The 27,423-nt window shown below is 29.7% G+C and overlaps 4 protein-coding genes across 4 annotated transcripts; 2 read left to right on the top strand and 2 right to left on the bottom strand.

Annotated features, from left to right (window-relative positions):
• Positions 1-267: 267 nt before the first annotated feature.
• On the top strand, positions 268-2,131 carry LOC124925018 (putative respiratory burst oxidase homolog protein H). The gene is made up of 9 exons (XM_047464994.1): positions 268-411; positions 489-604; positions 695-797; positions 992-1,086; positions 1,164-1,323; positions 1,422-1,559; positions 1,654-1,782; positions 1,855-1,933; positions 2,022-2,131. Exons 1-9 carry the CDS (start codon positions 268-270, stop codon positions 2,129-2,131), a joined length of 1,074 nt encoding a protein of 357 aa, XP_047320950.1.
• A 2,698-nt stretch (positions 2,132-4,829) lies between these two features.
• Positions 4,830-5,698, bottom strand: LOC124925019 (WUSCHEL-related homeobox 3). The gene is made up of 2 exons (XM_047464996.1): positions 5,243-5,698; positions 4,830-5,165 (listed from the first exon to the last, which is right to left on the bottom strand). Exons 1-2 carry the CDS (start codon positions 5,696-5,698, stop codon positions 4,830-4,832), a joined length of 792 nt encoding a protein of 263 aa, XP_047320952.1.
• Positions 5,699-15,874: 10,176 nt separating this feature from the next.
• LOC124926216 (50S ribosomal protein L17, chloroplastic) lies at positions 15,875-17,789 on the bottom strand. The gene is made up of 2 exons (XM_047466407.1): positions 17,406-17,789; positions 15,875-16,398 (listed from the first exon to the last, which is right to left on the bottom strand). Exons 1-2 carry the CDS (start codon positions 17,650-17,652, stop codon positions 15,989-15,991), a joined length of 657 nt encoding a protein of 218 aa, XP_047322363.1. The 5' UTR covers positions 17,653-17,789; the 3' UTR covers positions 15,875-15,988.
• Positions 17,790-23,296: 5,507 nt separating this feature from the next.
• LOC124926732 (bifunctional bis(5'-adenosyl)-triphosphatase/adenylylsulfatase FHIT-like) lies at positions 23,297-25,203 on the top strand. Its single transcript, XM_047467016.1, has 5 exons — positions 23,297-23,510; positions 23,590-23,700; positions 24,467-24,613; positions 24,719-24,817; positions 24,919-25,203. Exons 1-5 carry the CDS (start codon positions 23,307-23,309, stop codon positions 25,033-25,035), a joined length of 678 nt encoding a protein of 225 aa, XP_047322972.1. The 5' UTR covers positions 23,297-23,306; the 3' UTR covers positions 25,036-25,203.
• The last annotated feature ends 2,220 nt before the right edge of the window (positions 25,204-27,423 follow it).

Genomic DNA, 27,423 nt, shown 5'->3' on the forward strand with positions numbered 1-27,423 from the left:
TACAAAAAGGTTGAAGGATATCTAGTGTTTGATTTAGGATAGGACTTCTTCAGACAATGTATGAGAAGACTTATGTATGTATTGCTATTTTTTCCTACATCTTTATACAAATGGTGGAGATGAAGACTAGGATTAGGCTTTCTTGAATATATATATATATATATATATATATATATATATATATATATATATGCCAAACTTCATCATACTTCTATATTCTTACACTAGGTTCTAGAATATTCTACATTATTTTGTGACATTCTATAAATGTGTAGCACATTCATCGTCATAAACTTATACTTGTTTACTCTTCAGACATGGATGTATGTGGCAGTTCCTATGCTCTTGTATGCTGCTGAGAGGATCCTTTCATCGACCGATGATAAAGATCAACGTGTTACAGTCCTCAAGGTTTGCATCAAAACCACATTCCCACCTCTAAATTTTTACCTCAGTCAATGTCAGCCTATCTCGGCAAAACTGTGCAGGGTATTGTATATTCAGGAAATGTCTTGGCTTTGCACATGAGCAAACCTAAGGGATTCAAGTATAAAAGTGGAATGTATATCTTTGTCAAGTGCCCAGATATATCTAGTTTTGAATGGTAATAATGAACTAACCATGTGAACTTAATTACTATACACATATATATATCATCAGTCTAAATCTAAATTCTTGTTACAAACCGGTGCAGGCACCCTTTTTCCATCACTTCTGCACCGGGAGATGACTATTTGAGCGTTCACATACGTGCATTAGGCGACTGGACCAACGAGATGAAGAGTCGTTTTGAAAAGGTGAAGATTTTATCCTAGTTCCAACATGCTCACCAGTCACCATACAGTTTTATGGGAATGGCGCACAAATGAAAGGCTCAAATAGTTCATAATGAACCATAGTATCTTATTTATATGTTGTTCTTACATAAATGTAGGTCATAGAACATGACATCTATCACTGATTATATTATATAAAAACAACCAAAATGCAGGTTTGTGAAGCTTCGAGTGCACAGCAAAGGATGGGGCTGGTTAGATTGGAAACAAAGGCATTTAATGACTTAAACCTTGAAGAAAACCAATCAATGTAAATAGAGTATTATGTGAACTAATCATAATTCTTTCTTTTTAAGATTTGGATCTTTAGCTTCATTTATGATGCAGGTACCCAAGAATTCGAATAAAAGGACCTTATGGAGCCCCGGCACAAAGTTATAAGAAGTATGACATTGTTTTGCTTGTTGGCTTGGGGATCGGAGCAACTCCAATGATCAGCATAATCAAAGATATCCTCAACCATGTAAAAAAAAGTGATACGATCACAGTAAGTCGCAAGTATAATAAATCACTATAGTTACATAAGATGAGAGAAATCAACAAAAAAATAAATTAAAAGAACATGTTTTGTTGAAACTAATGCAGGAAATGGAGAATGGACTACCATCAAAAGGCATCAAAAGTGGACCACAAAGAGTATATTTCTATTGGGTGACAAGGGAACAAGGCTCATTTGACTGGTTCAAAGGTGTCATGGATGACATAACAGACTATGATCACGATGTAAGACATTAATGCATGAGAACTGAATGCTCTCCTACTTTTGTTATGCCAGCTCACTACAAATAATCGATTTTGGTACTATTTAATAATGCAGAATATAATAGACATGCACAGTTACTTGACTAGTGTATATGAAGAAGGAGATGTACGGTCTGCTCTCATTTGTTTGGTTCAATCTCTCCATCATGCTAAGAATGGAGTAGATCTCGTATCACAAAGTCGGGTATGAACCAACTTCTTATGAACTAATAGATTGGTGGTCTGTTTTAACTCACTATCTTGGTAAATCTAACAGATAAAAACACATTTTGCAAGACCCAACTGGAGAAAGGTGTTCTCTGATTTGTCAACTACACATGGATCTTCACGAATTGGTGAGTAAAACCATTATTATTAGTATCAGTTTCTGTGAGTCATCTACAAGGTTTCTGACAGTTAGAATTGTGTGTGTGTGTGTTTAAGGTGTCTTCTACTGTGGATCTGCTACCCTTGTTAAAGAGTTGAAAGAGCTCTGCCGAGAATTTAGCCAAAACACAAGCACTCGGTTTCACTTCCACAAAGAAAACTTCTAAATTGAACTAATTGTAGCATATGTATGCAGATACAACAATTTATTTTCTTATTGTAGGTTTGCTCTTTTTTATTTTCCTAGTGACTAATAGACGTTGAACATGATAAAGAATAAAATGCAATTAATGAAGTTAATCATGTATCTTTCTTTGTAAGACAGGACAACTGTTTCTTGACATGATTACATATCCTTGTCAAAACAGAGATAAATAATACAATGAGATTCTGCTCTTATGTATACAGCTAAAAATCAGATTCATAAATCATGCATAATATATCTCAATCACTTATATATGATTGCTGCGAGCATCAAGAAGAATTGATGATTGTTCGACTAGGTTTGATTTTATATAGTATTAATTAGCTAGGTAGTCATAGTAAGAAATCAATTGTTGATTCCAAATAGGATCAATCTTATTTGAAGCTATCATAAATTCAGCTTCGAGATTCCAATTAATGATGTTTAATTAAATTCAGCAATTAGAAGCACATACCTAATTTGTGAAACGAGTAATAGAAACAAGAATCACACACCAGTTGTTTGATAAAATGCACGCATCAAAAGTACTGTATCCTAATGAGAACTGAATGGCAGCCAACTCCAAAATATAATTTATTAATTAGATGAAAATGAAGAATTCATCATTAAACGATGAACATACCGTACAATGGATTTGGATGAAGCGTTTAGGGTTTATCAATCATCAAGTTCCTTCTCCCATATCGTTCATTTTTCATGTAATTTGCTGAACAACTGAGCAAACTCAAACGGCTCTCTCTCTCATTATAAAAGTTGTTTGATTATTTTAAAGTTATTAAAATAATATAATTAATTATATATACTTATTTTATTTATTTAGTTGAGTTACCTATCACAATATTATTATTATTATTTTAAAAAATTAATTTAATTTATCACCTCACTTTTAATTTAATATATTTTAAGTGAAAATTAATTATTTTTTATTTTATGTTTAATATAAATAATTATCATAACCCTTATAAATGAGAATCAAACTTTTATCTTGTTATTTTAAGAATTATTTTAATCATTTAAGCTACCTTAAAGGTTAGAAATAATTCTTATATATTTGTTTTATTATAAAACGTTAGCAACTTAAATTACAACTTATGATTTAGATTATTTAAATAACTCACTATTTCTCATTTTTTTATCAATTAAAATATAGTTCAATATTTGTTCTATTTTTTAACTTACTATGTCTTCCACAATTTCTAAGATTATTTTTCTAAAATCACAAAATTTGTCTAAATTAGTGAGATTTATATTTTGTAATGAGATGGTGAAATATGAAATAGAGCTAATTTTTTCAAAATAATAAAATCTGTTTAAAGAAAAAAAAAATGTAAACAAACCCACATAAGTACACACCTTTTTAATATAAAATCAAGATGCTCCCAATTTGATTCAACTCATTCTATGTAACATAACTTATTTGATAATTATTTCAGTACCTTTGCTAACCAACTCAGTATAATTTTTTGCAGGCTAATTTTATTTGACTTTTCACAACAATAATTTTGATCAAATTATTGTAGAAAACTTATTCACGCAATGGACATTTGAATTTAAACCTTATAAAAATGTTGGTCTTTTATATATGTGAGTTGAGGATTCAAATTAAACTCACTTAATTGTCCTTTAAAAAAATGTTGACAAATAAAAAGAGGTACAACATATGGTAAATTATAATTAAATAAAAAAACAAAAGGAACCCTAAGGGCTTGTGTGAGGAAAATGTTTTTTTTTTTGGGTTTTACTTAATTTTATCCTAAAAATTCTTGTTTGGTAAAAATAAAAAAAAAAATTGTTTTTAAAATTTGAAGATTAATTTACCCTTTAACTTTAGAAGATATGGTGTAAGTGAGAGAATAATGGTTTAAAAAGAAAGAATAAAATTAAAAAATAATTTTAGTATTTAAATGATAAAATTATTTGATTTGATAATTAACAAAATCTTAAAATAAAAACTAAGTTTTATTCCGAAAATCCATTTATCCAATCTTTAAACCTTTGAACGCATAAAGTAAACGAAAGGGAATACCCATTTGGTCATAATCCCCATTTCCAATTCCTATTCCATTTCCCAAGAATGAAGCTAGCAAAATCAATTGCAGGGAAAATCAATCTTTACATGACATGCCTTTTCATGTTTTGACCTGTCTTTAGATCATGAAAGCTGCCTGAATGAATTGCATGGAAAGTCTTGTCAGCCCCTTTCATTTTATTTTTTACAGTAATATATATAAATATTATCAAATTATTTAAAACATTTTCAATCCCGAAATCAAACAATCAACGACGAACTCCAATGCAAATATCATTAATTAGTGAAACACATACAAATTATCTTAAATATTCTAGAAAGAGAGAGACAGAGAAAGAAGACATATCTTCTTTAAACCTAGAACTGACTTACCTCTCTTTCTTTCTCTCTCTCTTGAGCATTTATATTATTATAAATTAAAGAAACATGAAAAACAGAAGAGAATTATTATCAGAGTAATTAACTAGCTAGCCCATAAAATTATAAAATGATAAAAATTATTAGTGAAATCATATCATCAATAAAAGTGCCCTAGCTAGCTAGCTATTTCTAGATAAAATATATTAATTTAGGGCATTTTATTTTGAATTACTCCAATAATAGTTCTTTCAAGAAACAGATGATGATGGGATTAGTTAGAAGAAGAGGAGGAGGTGGATGGTGAGATTTGGTTGAATGTTTTGGTGGAAATGGGATCGCGATCTTCCTTGAAACCTGTAGAAGTGATGGGGAAAAGTTCTAGGGTTTTTAGAGGAGGTCTATTATTATTGCTGCAGCAAATACTTGGGCCCACCAGATCTCCACCGTACGTTCCTCCCATTGTCATATCCAGATACCTCATCTCACCATGATCATCACCATCACCATCATCAATATCATTATCATCATCATCATTCACTTTGCACTTGCAACATGACTTCACGATTTGCCTTGATTTAGGAATTTCCATTCCTAAAGTAGTAGTACCCTGAAACATACATAATCGTGTGACCATTTTGGAGATCTAAATATATGTCAAAATAGAAACTTGAAAAAAACAATTACCTGAGGAAGAAAGGTGTTGTTAAGTGAGGCGGTGGCGGCGGCGGGTCCATTAAAGTAGGAGGGATGTTGATGGAAAAGTAGTGAAGTGGGTGGAGCCCTAAGATAGTCAATTAGGAGATTCTTTTGTTGATGAAGAACAAGGGTATTTCCGTAGTTATAATAGGGTAATACCGGAGGTTGTTGTTGTTGTGGCGGCGGCGGCGGAGGTGGTGGTGGTGTTATTTGGGCCCTGGAGAGCTGTTGTTTCTTACGGAGCTTTTGTCTGTCTCTGGCTTTGTGATTCTGAAACCAGTAGAAAACATTCTTGCCTTCGATCTTTCCGTAATAAGAGAGATGGGCTGTGATCTGTTGTATCTGGGAGGCGTTGGGTGTCCTCATCCCACCCTTGTACATCTCCTCCAAGATCATCAACTGCTCTGGCGTCGGGCACCACCTTGTTGAAGTTGTCGGAGACATAGTGTAGATACTTTTGAAGAAGATGAAGAAGAAGAAGAGAATTATATAATGGGAATGGGGGAATGAGAGTCGACAAAAAAAGAGCAAAAAGGGAAGAAGGGTTAAAAAGATTAAGAAATGAAAGGGACTTATGCTTAAGGGTGGTCATGCTGATGTTTCCCCACAGAGAGGCATTCAGTGATCAAATGCAGAGAAGAGAGAAAAAAAATAAAGAAGAGTTTTTTTAATTAGGGTTTGTTTGATTGAAGAAGAAGAAGATAGGAAGAAGAAAAGGGTCCCGTTTGGTTTAGAATGATTCCGTCATCATCACCTTATAATTAAATTTGGGCATTGACAACAGAATGAATTGGACAGACTGTATATCTGAATAGACTTGTTCCCACCCAGGGACAGAGACACTGCACAAATGCAGACTCATTACACCTGTATTTCTCTTTAAGGCCCTGTTTGTTTGTTTGTTTCCTTCTTACACGCCTTATCTCTCATTATCTTAATCTAGGGCACATTTTCTAAAAGAAAATAAAAAAAAATTGAGATTATATATATCCTAAACTCAAAATGCACATCATATATAATATGTTTATTGCAATTGAATCAAAACCCAAATTTGTAAATACTAAATTTTGTATTTTATTTTTAGAGGTTTTAGCAACATCTTCACGTGCAGACGAAATTGGGAAAGGACATATGTTGTGTCACTTCTAAATTGCAGAAGAAAGTACTCATCCAGAATCAGTACACAACTATTTCTTCTTTTTGCTAGCATAAATATAGCTTTATAATACTATTCCAATGTTAAAAATATTTATGTTTTTTTCTCTCTCCCTAATATATTTATATATCTAATTAATATAACAGTATATAGCCACTACAATTGTACCAATAATATATAAAAAAAAATTAAAAAATATGATTAAAATATGATAATATTTTTAATTTATTTTCACATATATATCTAAATTAATTATAGTTCTCGACCCGACAATTCAAACACCTTGAAAATTAAAATTAATTATTATTATTATTATTATTATATATATATATATATATTAATTAGTTAAAAAATTGAACTTATATTGTTAAGACGTCTCGCGTTCTTTAAATTTAGCGTTGAATTTAAAATATAAAGTCTTATTAGTTTAGTTTGTTAAAATGTTGTACTAGTTTTCTTAGGATGCAAATTCTAAATATATTTTTAATATTTTTAATTTTTTTAACCGTTTTAAGTTTATGGGCAGGTCAACTAATAATTCGACCCAAATATTCATTTATTCAATTTGGAATTAGGAGTGGTTTGTTCTATGTACATAGTGAATTTATTATCTTAAATTTTTATATTTTGAATAATATTCATAACCGTTGATGAAACGTTTATTATTCATAAATTTCAATTATAATGGTGATCATTCCTCAGAAAATAGGCATGTTTTTTCTTACAAAAATAAGATTATGTGGTCAATTTTGTACTATTTTATAGTAAGCTTCATTGGAACTCATAATTTAATCTAAAATACCCTATTACAAATATTTTCTCATGGTATATATTTCACGTTATTTTGAGCAGATGTGAAAATTGTGAGTTAGTATTTGGCATAATATTTTTAACTTTTTTTTTTTTTTGATATGTTATTCAAAATATTTAATTAGTTGAGATTCGTCTAATAATATTTGATTGATTTGTTTGGTTTATATTATTTTATCACTCATATTTTGAAATTCAAACGTGTTTATTTTTTAAATCACTCTCTATAAATTACAGGATTATTAATTTTTTTATTAGATTTTTAATTTTTATAAATTTTATATATCAGTTAACATCTATATTATGTGTAAATAAATTCTATATAACTTTATATTTAAACTGATGGGAATTAAATATTAAAAGGAAACCACTAAATTGAAGACTAAGTTTTTTTTTTTTTTAATTACATAAACATATTTTAGTATTATCCTTAAAATATTAGAAAGCTTTTGTATTTTTTTTTAACAATTTATAATATTTTGTCATACCTCAACTTGTCCTACAGAATTCTAGAAGATGTCCCATTATAACCCATACTGCACAAATATGCCAAACATGTGATATTTATTTATTTTTATATATACTGAGATTTTATCCAAAATTTTTATAAACTTCCTCTTTATTATATAACTATTTTATCGACTATAAATCACTCCTTTCATGCACTAAAATAAAATATTTTTATTAAATTTAATTTTAAATACTATAAAACATTTTAATAATTAAATTAATTAAAACTCCAATAATTTCCTCTTTTATCAAACAAGGTATTTTGGACAAAATTCCAAAAAAATAAATAAATCAAAAACCAAGATCAAACAAGCTCCTAATGATATGTTATTAGAAAAACAAGCTTTTCTTATATAAATGAAATTGTGTTTTTACATATATAGACACATTTATATTATTTTTGAAAACAATTACAATCTAAAATATGTTTTTTTTTATAAAGAAATAATTCTAATTAAATTCAAATAGGTGTTGCATATGATAAATTAATTAGAAATAATACAATATAACGTCTACAAAATCAAAATCAATAATTTGATCTAGATATTAAATTTTATACACAATTTACCAAAATAAAACTCTCATTATAAATAATTCAACAATTATACAATTTGTTGTCCAAAGACGAGCCCATTTGTGTTATTGAACGATGATTGTTGTAACAGAGCAAGCCGAATGAATCAATGAAACGGTGTCAGAAAAATCTTGATCAAAGAACCTGAGCGACAGTTAAATTTATCCTTAACCCGAGACTTAGTAAGCAATTTACATTGTCAAAATAATGAAAAATTCATACAAATAGTTGAGCAACTTATCTAAAAAGTATTAATGGTCTATAATATATATATATTAATTTTATTTGTATTTAACTTTTTTTTAAATGCATTAGAATGGAAAATGAGTTGTTTACATGCAAACATTTAATGACATAACAAAATGTGGAAACAAGTTTTTATTTTTTGCATTTTAATTACAATTTGTTGAAGTCATATTGTTTTCAATTTTTAAAGTAATTAATAAAAATTAAATAAGGATTAGGTTAAAGGTATTTCCCATGTACACTACACTAACCTTTTTTTATTAACTTCTACTATATATATTCTATATAATATTAAACCGATCACATGTTTCAAAGAGGATGTTTTTGTTCTTTTTGCCTCTCTCCTACTTGTTCCTTTTTTTAAGAAATTGAGAAAGATTATTATTATTATTATTATTATTATTATTATTATTAGATGAGTTACAAGTTTGATAGAATTAATGAATCATGCGAGAAAAGTGTCTCTGTTGGAAGATTAAAGGATCCAGCTAAACATTAATTGGTCTATAGTGTGAATACGTAGTTATTTAAACTAGGAAGATTTACCTAAGTGCAATGCACACGGATAACAATTTAAATAAAATAAATTTAATTATAAATAATAATAATTAAATGTTAAAAATTCTTAATAAATTATGAATAATGTATTAAAATATTAAAATAGATTTTTTTCCGAATAAACCTCTCATCTCGTGATCTTACACTTTCACGTTGATTAATCAAATATTTGATTCATATTTTTTAATATTAACATGTGACCTCACACTTTGGTCAATCAAATACTTGATTCATATTTTTGTAACCACTTTCAATTGATACCGGTTTATTATCCCTCCACAAACCACATCTCAATCACACTTGGTTAAAGGGTTGTACTTGTTTTGTTAGGTTACAAGTTCGAATGATTCTTTGTATACGCGAGCTGAAATTGAGAATCATATATATAACATTTTTAATTTTATTTTTAACCGTTTTAAATTTATGTGCGGGTCAACCCACAATCTGACCCAAATATCCATTTACTCTCATATATATATCCAAATTAACCACAGTTATCGACCCGACAATTCGGACACTAAAAAAATTAAGCATCATTATATATAGATATATTTAGAAGGTATGGGAAGTGAGTTTTTTTTAGGTTATTTAAATAAAATGCTTCAATTGTAATGTAATGATATGATAGTAATTATTTTTAAAATTGAAACCATTTATAATTAAAAAAGAAAAAGAAAAAGAAGAAGAAGAGAAGAAGTTAAAAAATAGCTGCGATGAATTGAATGTGGGTTAAAAGGAATTGGAGGTCAGTGTTTGTCTGATTTGTCTTTACTTATAAGCTAGCTAGGTAAATGTTGACTTTCCTATTCCCAATTGTTTAATTTATTTATTTTATTTTATTTATAAAAAATGGGTTTTATCATTCAGGGCCTCTAGTAATTAACCCTATCTAGCTAGCTAGGTAGGTAGCATAAAGGCATCTTATTTCTCTCTCATCATTGATTCATCAGAAGAGAGAAGAGGAGGGGCATGCTGATCAGACCTGAGAAGCCATAACTCTTCTTTGCAGATCATCGATGATCGATTCAAAGGCCTTCCTTCCCTTCTTCTTATCTGAACCCTCATTTATCTAGCCCTAGCTCTAGCTAGCTAGCAAGCTAGCTAATATTTAAACTCTACCCATGGTCCACACCCTGCATGCAAACTATTATTATTATTTTCAAAAAAAATATTTATAAATTAAACCAGCTTCCAACTAAAAGCTTTGTCCTCCTGTCATTCTTATTTTGTATGGTCGACAATGTGGAGAGAATGCACCTATGCTATTTGTCGGTGGTTATAATATATATACTTGTTTAAAGCATTATATATATATAGTTCCTGTCTATTCGATCTTTTGTTTAATAAATTTAATAATTAATTGACTGTTTAAATGACAAAAAGAAAAAAGAAAAAGTACTACAATAAATTAATTAGTTAAGATCAACTTGAAGCTTAATTAATTTTCTGAATGACAAAATTTAATTACGAAATTAAATGGTTTTGGTTTTATGAAAGAGAAGTTGCTTTATATGTCTGCATCCTTTGTCGACCATGAACATTAATAACTTTGGGTTATTTATGAACTATGAACCACTTTGTTTGAACCATAGCAAAGGATTTGGAACGTTACATACTAATTAAACTTCTTCCCTTCCTTTTTTCATATGATTTTTGTTTATTCATCGATATCATGTTTTCTCGAAAGATCGACCCGAGCAAACAAATTTCTCAATTATGGTTTGAGACAACATACCATGTTTTTGGATAAGTTCTTATATCCCATCTTCCTATACACATCTACCTCTTCCTCAACATCTTGATTGAATGTAATTATATATTGTTTTGAGTTTCTATATATACATATTTCAAACATATAATAATAGTGATCACTTGAGTTGGTCAATAAAAAACATTGATGTCACTTGTTTAAAATGTTGTATAAATATAATATTACTTAATGAGTTATTGAATGAAATGATGGTTTAATTTCAGTTTGTTTGATATGAGATTATTTGAAATAATTTATTATTTAATAGAAAAGGCCATATTTAGATTACTCTTAAATTAATATTTAAAGTTATGAAGAGAGATATGGATAAATTTATAATATTAATAAATGAAATGAAATATGAAGGAGTTAGCTATATAATATGTCGTGTAGATAGGCATAGGCATAGCCATAGTCAATAGAGAGAAGAAGCATGGATTCTATAGACATACGAGCAGACCCCTTAACTGTCCCGTCACTTTTCACTACTTTCTTTCTAACCCTAGGCCTTGTTTGGAATACACTTCTATTCATATAATTAAAATTTACTCATCATTTTTTTATACAATATATAGAATATATATATATTTAGATATGTTTCGTATTATAAAAATGTATGAAAATCAATTCAATATGCTTCAAATTATGTCACTTTTAAGTATTTGTATAATGATCCAACGGCTAGTAGTAGATATTCTTAATTATGGCCATTTATTTGGAGACTTCACCAAGGTGAAATTCCATTGGACAATAGTTGACACATTTTTGTAGGTGTATCTAATATATAATTAATCTAGATCGATCTTAATTAGTCTAACTAAGTCACATCATTTAACATTATGAATTTAATGAAAAATAATTTGATGGGTGTTCTTTGTTTTTGAGTTATTCTCAAATAATATTGTTTCTCTACACAATAAAAAAAAGAATGATTACTTTATAGTTAGTGTTGATGAAAATATATTTATTTTTTCTCTATATTTGAATTAAATAAGTGTAGATTTTTTATATTTTGATAAATAAAAAAAATAATTAAATGATGAAATGATAGTTGAAATTTAGGTAAAAAATCCTTAAAACCCAAAGAACTCAAAGATGAAGTGATTCATTAATATATTTATTTAAATTTATTGTTTATTCAAATAATTTTAAACAACATTTTTCAAATTAATCCCATAAAAAAACTCAAATCAAACAAGCTCAAGTTGAATGGTGATGTGACTCTACACATTGTTATTGTCTTCGTCCTTATCTGTCTACCTGTCATTCTGTCCATTTTGTTAAATATAAAATGATATTTTTATTAATTTTAATTTATTTATTTTTTCAAATTATTATTATAAGTAATGTTTAACTATATGAAAATTTTAATATTGCTATTTATTTGCATTTGAGAAACATTTTTTATTTCTTAATCAAATTAAATATTATTTATAATAAAGTGAAAATGAATCATTTTAATTTAATATATTTGTAGAATAAATAGTATCTCCCCTAGTCCAGGCCCCCCCTTAGGTACTGTTTGGATTTGAAGGCCACACCTTGTTTGAGATAAATTTATTTTTTAGCTAGAAATATTAGAATAATTAGCTGTAAATCATGAACAAAAAGGAAAGAAATAGTTATAAAAAAGAATAATTTAAATAGCTATGATAAAAGGTAAGTGAGCAAAAATGTCAACCTTACATAAATAAAAAAGTGGTCCTTGTGATGTTAACTTATCAATAGAGACAAAGTAATATTCATTGCTTGAGAAAATGATGCATCGATGATCATATTGCATTTAACTTGTAATTTAATTTCCATAATTTAATGTGGAGTTCAGTAACCACTACTTTGTCCCCTATAAAAGTTTATACAATAAAGATGTTTAATTAAACCACTTCAATTATGCCTCTGATCATCCCATGTATGCCCTGCAAATTTCCCAGCTTTTCACAACCCCATATAAATATCGTTATTGGTCTATTAATCATTGACATGTCACAACTAAAATTTTGATAATTCAAATCGATCCAAACCAATAAAAAATAATATTTTAGTGTGATTAGTTAACGTTGTTTAGTATATTTAATTAACTAGAACATCTATTGCATAACCAGATCTTCGGTTAAACAAACACTCTATGTGCCTGTGCCTTCTCACAGGGAAATACATTTTTGACTCATCTCTTCAGAGCAGGACTTTTGCTCTCAAATTACTGTGCTCCCTATGTTCCCTCTCACAATGGGAAGGAAAATACCGTGTTCTCTCATAATGAGATAGGCAATATCGTAAATAAAAGAATTCTTTTACTTATGATATTGCCCCTCCCATTGTGAGAGAGAACCGAGGGAGCACGGTAATTTGGGAGAAGAGAATCCCAACTACCTGTGAAAGGCAAATGAAAAAAAAAAGTTTGGTAAGTGGGGTTCCCAACTGTCTATAACAGCATATTAACCTAATGTAATGCATGTTCTATTCATTCCATATCTTGAGATGTTTGAAATGACCGATAATTTATTATATAAAAGTTAAACATTTTAAAAAGTATTTTCCTTTTAAATGGTAAAAAGAGTAACCTCCATACATTAAAATATTGTTTATTAAAAAAATTATTTAAAATTTTAATTAGTTAAATTATTATATAGACATTTATATTTAAATTTTATAAAAATAAGTTAGGAGGATTTCAGTATTTTATCAATTGTAAAAAGAAGGTAAAATGTGATTAACCCGGTGCCAACTGTTGAACATTGTGAATTCAATTCAACTAGAATCAATTGAAGTAATTGATACATGTTTCTATTCTAATTATTTTAAAAAACGTATTAATATATATTGATAATTATTTTTTAAAAAAGAAATATATAATGATTTAGTATTTTAATTAATAAAATGAGGGATATAATTGATAAGGGAATAATGAAATTAAGGGTGTAAGCGACGGTTCGGTCCATTGAATTTAAACGGTTAAAAGATCGATTTCAATTTAATTGGTTTGAACTAATGACAAATTTTTTAAATACATTTAATATATATATCAATAACAACCTATACTTAGTTTTATGTATATTAGCAAATATAAATATTATTAATAAGATCGGATAACACAATTAATGAATCACATCATAATTTTCAAAAACTCAAATGCATTATACTAAATTGTTTTTTTTACTAAAATCACTAAAAATTAAACAACAATTTTAAAATTAAATTTGTATACTACTAATAATAATTAATATTTTTGAGCAGTCTATATTCATTGTGAGGATGATTCTTCGATCAGTTTTAAGAACGACATTTAGTGTAGTGTCAAAAGTCTAACTACAATATATCATTAACATATCATTAGTTTGATTCCATTATTATATGTAGAAATTTTATAGTTAACATGTTTGATTATCAGTTTAGTGGTTTCGCTAATCGAATTAGATATAAAAAGAGATTAAATATTATAAAGAGTTCATCTCATAATAAAAGCTTTATTTTTGATAGGACGCAAGTAAGTGTCTCTGTTTAAACAAGACATTATACGCAATACATTGATAATTTTCTTGTGGGGCATTACTACAAGTTATTCGCTAGGATGATTCATATAATATTTGTTGTGAGAAAATTTGGGAATCAAATATTCCATATAAATTCTTATTCTTTGGATGAAGCGTTATTCATGGTGAATTCTTACGGATGATATGTGCATGAAAAAAGTTTATATTTTGGTTAGTCGTATATATATATGTAATGAGGAGGTTGAATCAGTAACTCGCTTATTTTGCATTGTCGAAGGATTACTAGTATCTGAAGTCTTTTATGGAGTATGATGTCTGAGTATTTGAGTAATTACTAAGAAGTTTGGATTGATGCAGCTAATATAACAAACCTACATATTTAGATTGACGTTCAATTATTTTTTAGTGAACTATCAGGTTGTAGAGAAATCGTCGAACTTTTAATGATCGTAGTTGTCCGATATGTAACATTTATAATGTTATTATTATAATGCTTTTTGAGATTCGATCCAAAAAATCAGTAGAGTTCGTCGGAGAGTTAATCGTTTAGGACTTACGAGCTTGATAACTTATTGAGTAACGTTTTTTATTTTTATGTCATGTTTTGTCGTTATGTTTAAACGATTTTTGATTATTTAATATACATGGACATTTAAAAAAAAAATTAATATTTTTGATAGTTTACTAACAAGTTTTTTTAATTTATGATATTTCATTATTATTAGTTTAAATTTATGTTACGATATAATTTATTGTCGATGTAAAGTTCAATTTTTGTTCACGTCTTATTTAAATATTATTTTTTAAATATTTAGTCGGTTTGAGTGGCGTTGAACTGATAAATCGAACCGTTGTGATCGATTTTGTAAAAAAAATTGTAATGAATTCGGTTTGACCGGTTCAGTTTGATATTCGGTTGGTTTGAACGATTTGGTCAGTTACTTACCCTCTAAATGAAATGATATTTGATTTTAACAATGTCTAAGGCATAACTTATATTATGTGGTTAATTTAATTAATTAATTTATTACATATAAGTGTTTTGAATCAATGTGCAAAGTATATAATCCAAATGTGACACAAAACAAAATGAATATTTCAAAAGCATGGGCCAACATAACCCAAATAAAGAAGGGCCAAAAATATATGTTAAATGTCGTGGTCCATACCTGTGACTTTGATTAATGATATATATTCCATTGATAAACTTTGGAAGCAATACATAAAATTTGTTTATCTCAAAAACCACTTGACTACAAATTTATTATAAATTTTTAAAAATTTTGATACATAAATATTTAGGAGATAATAATACATTCTTTTGGGCTGAACTATATCCCCTATATGTATCCGCCACAAGAACCAATTGCAAAGATTATACAAGAAGATGAACCTTACTTATTAGATGCAAGAATTCAAGGTTCTATCAACACCAATTGCTACTCACTTCAAGTTCTCATCCGTAGAGATGATGAAGATCTCATATGCAACAAACAGTGAAATCATAAGAATCACTGGAAAGGCGGGCAAGAAAGATACAAGGATTCTGCATTTTAAAAATAGACAATAACTATTCTCAACTCAAATACAGCAAACCATACCAATAAACATGACTCAAAATACATTGTGTGGTGGTGGACTAGACGAGTTCAATATATGACATGGGTGCATTGTCCCCACGTCTTGGCAGGGTTCTTATGATTCTCGTGTATCCTCCATTTCGTTCTCCATACCTCTCTGGGGCTTCAGCAAACAAAGCATGAACAATTTGTTTCTCGTAAATAAAGCCAAGGGCCTGTCTTCTCTTGTGTAGAGATCCCTCCTTCGCTAGGGTAACCATCTTGTCAACATACTTCCTCACAGCTTTAGCCCTTGCTCTGGTAGTCTTGATTCGTCCATGTTTCAGAAGTTGTGTTGTCAGGCCACGCAACAGTGCCTTTCGCTGGTCAGGAGGTCGGTTCAGTTTAGGCACTCTCCTTCCATGTCTCATTGCATACACTCGACCGCCATTGTCAATTATCGTGAATGTGTGGCAACCATTGTCCAATCCTAAAACAAATCATACTATTATTAGAAGAAAATTTGCAGGTGAGCAAAAGAGCCAATCTTTTCCAAATTCAAAAATACATAGGTTAAAATTTTCTTTTTGAGACCAGGTAGAAGGCTAGCACAAAATTCCACCGACATGTTCCCGCTTCAATCAAGGTGTTTGGAATTGAACTTGAGACCGACATCTCGAGTTCAAAACCTTTTTCACTTCAGCTACCCTTGGTGGGTCACAAGGTTAAGTTTTTAAGGCCGAAAAGGAGACATACTGCTAACCAAAAGAACAATGAGAACTAGAATATGCAGAACTATAGAACCAACTAACTAATAACTGGCTACACCACAGCTTCAACAAAGAGACACATAATATTCTACTACAGAAACATTATTCAATCCTTTTGTTCAAACATCAAAGGGCATTAGACAAATACACCATATTGAAGAAATGTGAAGATAGAACACAAAAAACTAGGCTTAGATGCCAAAACCATACGATCAATGAAAACATGTGGGTTTCTTATATTAGCCCACACAACAAATTGGTTGCTGCACAAATCTTGAAACCACAAAATAGCCAAACAGGGTCAAATGAAGGCATACCCATGAACTCAATCAATGTGTGCCAAAATAGCCAGAAAAAACAAGGAAACTTTTTCTCAATCAGATAACTCCCCAGACCAGCTTTACAACAGTCAAATAAGAAACAATAGGAACATGAAAACTGATCTAAACCCTAAATCAACTAGACTCATAACAGTAGAGCCTTAACAAACACTGAGCAAATTTGTAAATGATTAATAATACAGTGTGGTACACTAGGATAAACTTGAATTTCCAGAGTTTTAATTTGAATACATTAAACTACTACAATTTGAACAAGCAAATCTAAATCCTTTCTAATGTGAAAAATTGAATACTTCAATTATTATCTACATGTTAGAGTTACAAATAAACCTACACAAATTAAATAAAGGGAATCAATTCTATTACGAGTTGAAGCAAGTCTGTACCTTCAGAGCCGAGAGATAGAAGGGGTTGAAATGGAGTGAGGCCAACAAAGGATCGTAAATGTGTAGATTTCATGATAGATGTTCTGTGATGGGAATAAGAAGAAGAAACGGTGGAAGGAGTTGAGAATCGGATCGAAGGTGGTGAAATCGATGAGTTAATGGACAAGGAAGGAGAAGTGGGTAAGGCCGAACGGAGAGAAGCCATACTCCAAGTGGAACTCGCCGTAATGCTCACACAAACGGCCATTTTGTTTCGATTGAGAAGCAGACGGAGGAATCCGGCGGCCGAAAACTGTATACAATGTTTCTCTCTCACGAACTTCACTCACGGCCGAGAATCTATGGTTGTAGGATGATGTTTCGTGCCTAAAGAAGAGGATGTGGATAATTAGAAATTTAGAATTGGCCCCTTTACTCTCAAATACAATTTCAGAAATAAGGGTTTTTTATACAATTTTTTTAAATATATATATATTAATAACAATGCTTAATTTTAAAATATCTAGATGTTAATTTTAATATCTATTTGAGAGTAAAAGAATATTTAGGTCGAATTATGGGAGAATTTGAGCATGTGACCCTAAAAATAGGCTGAATTGAGGGAAGTGAGGGTGACTAATTTAAATAGCGCTGGTGACCCTCTTTTTTTTAATGACAATTATACCCTTGCGTAACGCAACTCCAGTTACGTGACGCAACCGAATTTTTTTTTTTTTTTTTTAAATTTTTTTTTTTTTCAAATCTTCCGTCTCGCGTTTGCGTGACGCACCTGGGGTTGCGTGACGCAACTGAAGTTGCGTGACGCGATTGCGTAACGCAACTGGGGCATTTTCGTCCAAAAATTTCATAATTAAAATTTTTTGAAAAATAAAAAATTGCGTCACGCAACCTGAGGATGCGTGACGCAATAGGGGCATTTTCGTCAGAAAAAAAGAGGGTCACCAGCGCTATTTAAATTAGTCACCCTCACCAAATGCATTTAGGCCTCTTTTTAGGGTCATTTGCTCAAATTTCCCGAATTATGAGTAGACCGTCCACAAATTTAAAACAGTTAAAAATAAAATTAAAAATTGTTATATGTATGTTTCGAACTTGTAACATAACAAAAATAAATATAATTTTTAACCAAATGTGATTGTGATCCTATTTGTCAAGGGATAATAGGCCGATATAAATTAAAAGTGGTTAAAAAATATTAATCAAATATTTGATTGACCAAAGTGAAAGTGTAAGGTCACAAGATAAGAGATTCATTCAGAAAAAATATGTGACGAGATATGTGAGAAATACGTTGTTTTACCGAATGAATAAAATGTAAAATTATAGTGTGCTATTTTTTATTTTAATATACTATTAGTGATTTATTAAAAAATTTAAATATAGAATACATATTATTATTATTTATATTTTTATCCGTGTGCATTGCACAAAAATTTTCTATATCTATATATCTATATATATATATATTTATATATATATCTATATATCTATATATCTATATATATATATATATATATAACTCATATTTATGATAGATGATTCTATTTTCTATGGTAGTTTAACTACAATTCTGGAAGATCAACTTGTTTGTATACCTTGAGATTCTTCCAGTGAGAGACCTTCAGACAGGGGCGGAGACAGGATGAAAAATTACCTGGGGCTGACTTCAACTTGTATCTCAGATTTAACTTTCTATGTTCCTCTTTTTTTTTTCAATAAAATTTTCATGATTATTAGAAGATGGAAACTCGTCATGCCCTCTCAATGCACACGTTTGCAAAGTGAGCCACCGAGTGCTTTCAATAGTTGTTGTAAGCCATAATCTGTTATTTTGTTTTTCATCTGAAGACTATGCATTTAGTATTTTGTCAATATGACAAAGATATTCATTAGATTATCAAGATATTCAACTGACCTAATATGTGGTGAAATATTATATCCTATATGCATAACAAAAGAACATTTATCCTCATCATTAAATCGTTTTCAATATTTGAATCCATCTATTGTAAATGTAGGTTTTTGGGGTTGCTTATGTTAAAACAAGAAAATGGGAAACAAAAAGCAGCATTTTTCAAATGAGAGTATTCTAACCAAGTAAATTTCTTAAACCAATGACTTTGGAACCGTCGATTTTGATTTCCAAATTTGGTCGGCGGGTACTCATCCTTCATAGGTTGATATGATCTCATCTTGATATAAGCTCGTCTAATTTCAACCCTTTGATTAAAATGATATTTCCATATCAGAATACGTAATGTTGGATCAAGTTTAAGAGAACTTACATCAACATCAATTTTAGGAGATTTGTTAAGTTCTTGAGTTGGGATATCAAATTCTTTATTTTAACTTGTGTATTAATATTAATTTATATTTTACTTAAAAAATTTTGAAATAGTTTAAAATTAAGAAATATAAAACACTATTATTATTATTATAATTTTTATATTTTACCCTTATAAATAATTTGTATTATTAATTATATTGAAATAAATAAAAAATAATGTATAATTATTATATAAATATAATTTTAAAATAAATAATATTATTATATAATTTACAAAATTTTATATATAAAAAAAATAAGTTAAAGATGAGGCCAGGGTTTAATCACCTGACCTCATATTCACATTTCAATAATGTAGCCAACTAAACTAAGCCTCATATGTCAAATAAATATGTAAACAAATTTCTTTTAGCATTTTAATTTAGGTGGGGCTGGAGCCCACCCTAGCCCATGGGTGGCTCCGCCCTGCCTTCAGACCAAAGCATTGCCATTGCACGCCCATCCTAGAACTTGATCCAGTCTCCCATGTCCAGACGTCCGGGCGATTAAGATTAAGAAGTGAAGCATCGTATAGCCCAACTTGTGACTATAGCTACCAAAAAGATAAAAAAAAAGGGGGGATGTATAAAACCGGTACTCACTGATAAGAGTCGACTTCCGGTCGTATCTGAGAAAAGCAATCTAGACAACGCTATTTATATATATATATATATATATATATATATATATATATTAGCAATAGTCGACTACGTAGGCGCTTAGAGAGGGGAAGAGGTCCCAGAATCAGAGGTAGTAGCAGCAGTAACACTGTACATCAACAGGTTCTATCCTGATCTGCTTTCGGTTAAGTAATCTTTCACTATTCATTAGATTTCGTTTGTCAACCGTTCATGCTTTCATTACTGATCTTTCCTTTCATATAACAGGATGCTCGCGGAGATTCCTCTATTACACCACTTGTGAAGCGTACTGGAGATATTGTGGATAGCCTCAGCAGAAGTTATTTCAACTCAAAGAATAGGGAAAACCTAAACTTCTTTCCTTTACCTACCCTATCTTAGTCAAAGAAAGTTTATTCCCCAAGCCTAAGCGAATATTCTTTTTCTAGGCCTAGTGCTACTCGCAGTAGATTCAACCATCTGCCTAGATCGGAAAGAGGGGAGGAATGAAATGTCGACTTTCTCTTTTAGAAAAGATCTCAGTGACTCCCCATAAACAAAGACTTAAGAATATAAAAAGAAGACACTGAAGGGGATGCTTTAGAATGTGCTCTTACTGTACTCCAGTATATATGTCTACTTTTAGGAATCACGAACTTCAAGCGTCGAAAGGATTACACTTCCTAAGGTAAATACGCAAACTGACACTAGGCAAAGAAAAAGAGTAAAACGAATACCTTAAAAAAGATCCAATCTGACTGCACCGGAAGAATGTCTGCCCTTCTCACCCATGTGACAGATGGTGACTCCTTCATCGCATCCTTTGTTGACTTGTCTTTTGAGTATTCCATTTTTGATTATTAAGATGAATCTTCGCTATGTGATTTGTACTTCTTCTTTCTTTGTCTTGCTATTGCATCAACAAAACAGCCCTTCCATATAGATCGTTGTGGCATGAACTCAGAATTTCTTCGCTTCGATTTTGCCCCTACTTCAATTAAAGCTAGCTCCTACTCCTGCTCCTTCTCCCTGTTGATAGGATCGTCGTTGGTCCTTCTGCTTGATCCGTTCATTATATATATATATATATATATATATATATATATATATATATATATATATATATAGATAAATGATATATACAACACTCTTATATTTTTTTTTCACCAAATCAGATAAGTATTGTATGAAGGTGTTGTATAAGGGTGTTGTATATATCATTTCTCATATATAATGGTCGAGAACTGTGGTTAATTTGGATATATATGTGAGATTAATTGATATTTGGGTTGAATTGTGGGTTGACCCGCATATATATACTTAAAACGGTTAAAAATAAAATTTAAAATGTTATTTGTGTGTTTCGAATTTGCAACCTAACAAAACAAGTACAGCCCTTTAACCAATTAGGCTAATAAGACTTTATATTTCAAATTCAACACCAATTTTGATGAACGCGAGACATTTTAACAATATAAATTCAATTTTTTAACTAATTAATGTATAATATGAATCAAATATTTGATATACCAAAGTGAAAGTGTAAGGTCACGAAATGAGAAGTTCATTTAGAAAAAATATGTGATAAAATATGTGAGAAGATAAGTTATTTTACCGAAGTAAATAAAATGTGGAATTGAAATATTCTTTTTTTATCCGTAATTTATATATAATTTTAAAAATTAAATACATATTATTATTTTTTTTATTAAATTTATTTTAATTATATTTTTATCCTTATGCCTAGTATAGAAATTTTCCTAGTTTTAATAACGATTAAATAAAGTTAGTCAAAATCCGTTAACTTATTATTTAAGTGATATTTATAAATAAATAATTAATATTACTAATTTAACTATAGAATTTTAACGAATTATAAATTTTAATTACAAGAGGAAAGGTTTTGACTAACTAATTTTAAAGAAATAATACCTTTTTCATGGACTGAATCCGGATTTCCTTTTCAGGGCAAATAATTTAATCTTTTAACATTGAAACTTGTTTTATTAAAGCTTAAGATATTTTAGTCATTTGCATAAAACTCAAACTTCCAGGTTGAGGAGCAAAAGGAGAAATTTACCTGAGGAGGACTCGCGTCTAATTAGCTAGTTGACTAGTATTTTTAGAAGAACTAGCATGTATCCCGTGCATTTGTACGAGTAATAATATAAAAAAACGTGAAAAAATATTACGGTAAAAATTTTATGGGCGGGTCAACCCACAATCCAACCAAGTATCCATTTATTCTCACATATATCCAAATTAACCACAGCTCTCGACCCGGCAATCCGGTCACTTTAAAAATTAAGCATCATTATATATATATATATATATATATATAGATTAGTTAGTTAAAAAGTTAAACTTATATTGTTAAAAAGTTACGCTTTTATTAAATATTTGGTTGAATTTAAAATATAAAGTGTTATTAGCTTAGTTGGTTAAAAGGTTGTACTTATTTTTTTAGGTTGCAAGTTCGAACCATACCTATAGCATTTTTAATTTTATTTTTAACCGTTTTAAGTTTATGGGCGGGTCAACCCACAATCCGACCCAAGTATCTATTTACACTCACATATATCCAAATTAACCACAGCTCTCGACCCGGCAATCCGGACACTTTAAAAATTAAGCATCATTATATATATATATATATATAGATATGTCATTCGTTTGATAAGAAATAAAAAGGAATATAAAAAATTCGAGTAACTATAATTTAAGTAAAGACTACAATTTTATAAACTTCCTGATCGTTCTATTTATTTATTTATAAATAATCACAACATATAATCAGTTATAAATTATAGGGTTTGAAATCGTTAACCAAACTTCATTCAAATAAATTGTAAAAAAATTGTGATGTTAAAAAGGACAGGTCTGAAATTAAATTATTCAAACAAATTTGACCTAATATTTATTAAAAAAGAAAGAAAAGAAAAGAAAGACTAATCGATGGAGAAGGTCGTGAAGCTTTTGGTTCCTTCTCTTTCCTGCTACTACAAGAGCTTCCCTGCGATCTTTCACCATTTCAAATTCTATTCTCCGATCACCTCCATTTCCATTTCCATTTCCAACGCAATTTTGGCCTCGAGAATTCCTGATAATCGCTTCCGCATAGCCAAAGCTTCGTATTCATCCAATTCTTCACGCTCTAAGGTAATCGTTGGCACTCTCAACTTTTCCGTTCTCCTCTCACTCACTCATCTATCCCAGAACATTCACTATTTTGAAACAGATGGACTTGGATTTCTTCGCATTTGGACCTCATAAGATACACAAGGAGGAAGTCTTCTACACATCTGATCTTTCCTTTGTCATGGTCAATCTTCGTCCTGTTGTTCCTGGTGAGTTTACTTTATCAGCATCTAATTGTTCCAATTATTTCTCAATGTCTGTCGCTGAGTCTGTTATAGGAGCTAGTTATACGTGTTTCAGAGCCTGATTGAATCCATCAAGTGGACTTTCTTTAGATATAGGAGCTAGTAGTAATGCGTCTATCTATATACTTGTAGAAGCTAGTAGAGAAAGAATTTACTGATAAAATTGGAAGTATTGAACACAAGAGAGTCTTCTCAAGATCATTAAGGAGGATTCTCATACAATCCACTAGGCTGGTTCTTGGTAGCATCATGAGTTTTCTTATCCATTGGTTGGGCCCTGGGGGCTTTAATCATTCAGCTCCTAAGTTGTTTGGTTGAAATATGTGCTGAATCCATGAACAAGGTCTTCTTTCTCTTGTGTATTCTAAGTACAAAATCCCATTTCATTGCTATGATGGATATTTTTCCCTAGAGGACTTGGATATACACTTGTATCTATTTGTGGCCTGATTACTTAAAATCATGTGATACTATGATTCCTACCTAGCACCTTAATACTATGATTACTCCCCTTTATTGTTAATAATGCATCACATTTATTAGCACTACTAAATATAATTTCCATTGTTTTGCAGGTCATATCCTTGTTCATGTGAAATTGCCTGTTTTCTTTATCTGAATTTGACAAAGTTTAACCATAGCTAGTTAAATATTTATGAGTTTCTTTGTTCACTTGGTTGTTGAGCCTTTTCATTATTATTATTATCATTAATGTTGGCTTAACAATACACAAATGTCCTCGTCTGCCCAAGGCGTGTGGTGAAGCGGGTTCCTGATCTGACTAACGAGGAGATAATTGATCTATGGCTTAGTGCCAAGAAGGTTGGCAAGATGCTTGAGGACTACCACAAAACAACATCATTAACCTTTACAATCCAAGTAAGATAATTGTGTGTTTTAATTGAAAGGATTCTTGGAAGACACCAATTAGGGATTCTAGAATGGCCATAAAACATGATTTTGTTGATGGAAACTACTGATCAGGATGGTCCAGAGGCAGGACAGAGTGTGCCTCATGTTCACATCCACATCCTTCCCAGGAAAGTGGGCGACTTTGAGAGAAATGACGATGTATATGATGCTGTAAGTGAGATAGCACATTGTTCAGTTATGGTGTAGCATAACCATTCATTTGTTTGTTGTTCTTAGCATTAAGAATTGCTTGTTTTGCATTTATGATTTAGATTGATAAGGAGGAGAAGGAACTAAAGAAGAAGCTTGACTTGGATCAGGAAAGAAAAGACAGGAGTCTCGACGAAAGGACTGACGAAGCAGGTGAATATAGGAAACTTCTCAACTAGATAGATGTCCATAACCTACTTTGATTCAGACCATTCATCGTTGCTATTTGAATATTTGAAATTCAATGGATCGCCCTTGAAAGATGAATATGAAACATGAGACATTATCTTCAATGATGGTCCGAAAACTATCATTATAATTTATATGCTATTTTTGTTGTTGCTATACAAAGCCTTTTGTGTTTTTACGAAATCTAATCGGGTTATAATGATAATAATATAAAGTAAGCAAAATTTAGGTTATTTGGGCCACACATGTAGATCTTTCATATTTGCGGATCAATCATTTAAACTATATTTATTTGCAGATTAGTCAAATTATTAGTTAAAGCTTTAATATGTATATTTCTTACAATTATAAGGATAAATATTAATAAAATATGCCTATACTCTATATGTAATTAAAAGTTTATTATGTTCAAAATGGGACTTTAAACTATGAAACATTCATATTAACATTATAACATTGTGGGGGGTTAGTTGTTTTTTTTTACTTTTTGTAACAAACAAAACGTCATTACAAACATTGAATTGCATAGATATGACCTAAAAGAGTCACCTTTATTTTAAATAGCCCATATGCCTTTTTATTATTAATACTTTTACATTTTTCGTTGTAGGCATTGAATAAACAATATTACTTAGGAGACTCCTATATTAATTGGTCGATCAATAAGTCAATTTAAGTCGAAGAAGACTAACAATATTATTATTTAAGTTATTTTTTTAGATATTTATCACTACTATTACTATATATTAAATATATTGCTATAGTATTCAGATTTGATGATAGGTTGGATAAATCAAATATTAAGTTTTAAAAATGATTTTGCTTTACTTTCAATTTATACAAATAAATAAATAAATTATTATCATTCAAAAAGTGTTGTTTTAAAAAAAAGATAAAAATTTATAATAATATATATAGGAAACTAATGCTGTGAACACAATGAATAGAAAATATTACTTGTTATATTTGTCAAATAAAACAAAAAAAAATATTAAAAAATCATCAGCCAGCTAAATAACATATTTGAAGTGTGCCAATAATATTTTTTAATTGTCCATATTCCATTTAAATATAAATTAATATATATATATATATTTTTTAAGAAGTCAGTATATTAAAAATAATTTTTTTTGACATAAAAATAAAGTAATAAAATAAAAAATAACGGTACTCAATAAGTTATCGAGCTCGTAAATCTTCGAGAGAAACAATTAACTTTTTAATTCTTTCCTGAACGAATCTCAAAAAACGTCGTATTATGAAAAATACGTATCGAACGACTATGATCGTTGAAAGTTCGACAATTTCTCCTCATGTAGATAGTCCGCCAAAAAATAGTTGGGATGATAACCCAAATATGTAAGTCTGTCACATCAACAACATTAATTAAAATTTCTCAGCAATTACCCAAAGATTCGGGCATTACCCAATGAATCATAGTAATACTAAACAAAATACTTCAAATACTAGTCATTCATCGATAGTACAAAAGTAAGTGAGTTATCGATTTCACATCTTTGTGACAAATATGACTAGCCATAATACAACATTTGTATGCACATATCATCCGTAAGAATTTCACCGTGAATAACGCTTCATCCAAAAAACGAGATATTAAATTAAATATTTTACTCCCAATATTTTTTCCCAACAAAATTATATTTAATTATTTTAGCGAACAATTTGTAACAATGCTCCACATTAAAATTATTCATATATTGCCAACACATAACGTTTTGTTTAGACGAGACACTTACTTGCGTCCTACCTAAAATAACTTAATTATGGGACGAAATCTCCATAAATGTTGAATCTTCTTCTATATCTAATTCGAACTAGCGAAATCACTAGACCGATGATCAAACATGTCATTAACTATAACATTTCTACATATAGCAATGGAAACAAACTAATGATACATTGTAGCTAGACTTTTGACACTACCAAATGTCGTCACAAAAATTAATCGAAAAATCATCACCACAATGAATCTAGACTATTCACAAACAAATTTCCACATAGAATAAACCTCCCTCTAAATGCTACACTCCACTAGATAATTAGACATTTTGGTGAACTAACTAGACCAATCATGATTATACTTACATCTGATTATCGATACTCAAAGACTATTCGGCTCCATTGTAAATTTACTACACAATTTTGATAAAATAGACTTATTAAAATATATAAGATCTCGAATATCCAATCTCATTGATTTTTAAAATATTTAACTTTATCTCAATTAATTAGATGACAAAACAATGAGTTAGAAGATCCTCATAGATATTTACACATTATCTTCTCTATTTTCACCGTCACACTCTTGAAATAATGAATAACGACATCATATATGTGGACACATATGACAACACACT

Source organism: Impatiens glandulifera, chromosome 2, assembly GCF_907164915.1.
Source record: "Impatiens glandulifera chromosome 2, dImpGla2.1, whole genome shotgun sequence".
Classification (NCBI taxonomy): Eukaryota; Viridiplantae; Streptophyta; class Magnoliopsida; order Ericales; family Balsaminaceae; genus Impatiens; species Impatiens glandulifera.

Coding starts and splice junctions, on each gene's coding strand:
- LOC124925018 (XM_047464994.1), top strand. CDS start 268: ATGTGTAGCACATTCATCGTCATAAACTTATACTTGTTTACTCTTCAG. Junction 1,560..1,653: donor TAACAGACTATGATCACGAT/GTAAGACATTAA, acceptor TTAATAATGCAG/AATATAATAGACATGCACAG. Junction 1,934..2,021: donor ACATGGATCTTCACGAATTG/GTGAGTAAAACC, acceptor TGTGTGTTTAAG/GTGTCTTCTACTGTGGATCT.
- LOC124926216 (XM_047466407.1), bottom strand. CDS start 17,652: ATGGCCGTTTGTGTGAGCATTACGGCGAGTTCCACTTGGAGTATGGCT. Junction 16,399..17,405: donor TCTATCTCTCGGCTCTGAAG/GTACAGACTTGC, acceptor GATTTGTTTTAG/GATTGGACAATGGTTGCCAC.
- LOC124926732 (XM_047467016.1), top strand. CDS start 23,307: ATGGAGAAGGTCGTGAAGCTTTTGGTTCCTTCTCTTTCCTGCTACTAC. Junction 24,614..24,718: donor CATTAACCTTTACAATCCAA/GTAAGATAATTG, acceptor ACTACTGATCAG/GATGGTCCAGAGGCAGGACA. Junction 24,818..24,918: donor ATGACGATGTATATGATGCT/GTAAGTGAGATA, acceptor TTTATGATTTAG/ATTGATAAGGAGGAGAAGGA.
- LOC124925019 (XM_047464996.1), bottom strand. CDS start 5,698: ATGTCTCCGACAACTTCAACAAGGTGGTGCCCGACGCCAGAGCAGTTG. Junction 5,166..5,242: donor ACAACACCTTTCTTCCTCAG/GTAATTGTTTTT, acceptor TGTATGTTTCAG/GGTACTACTACTTTAGGAAT.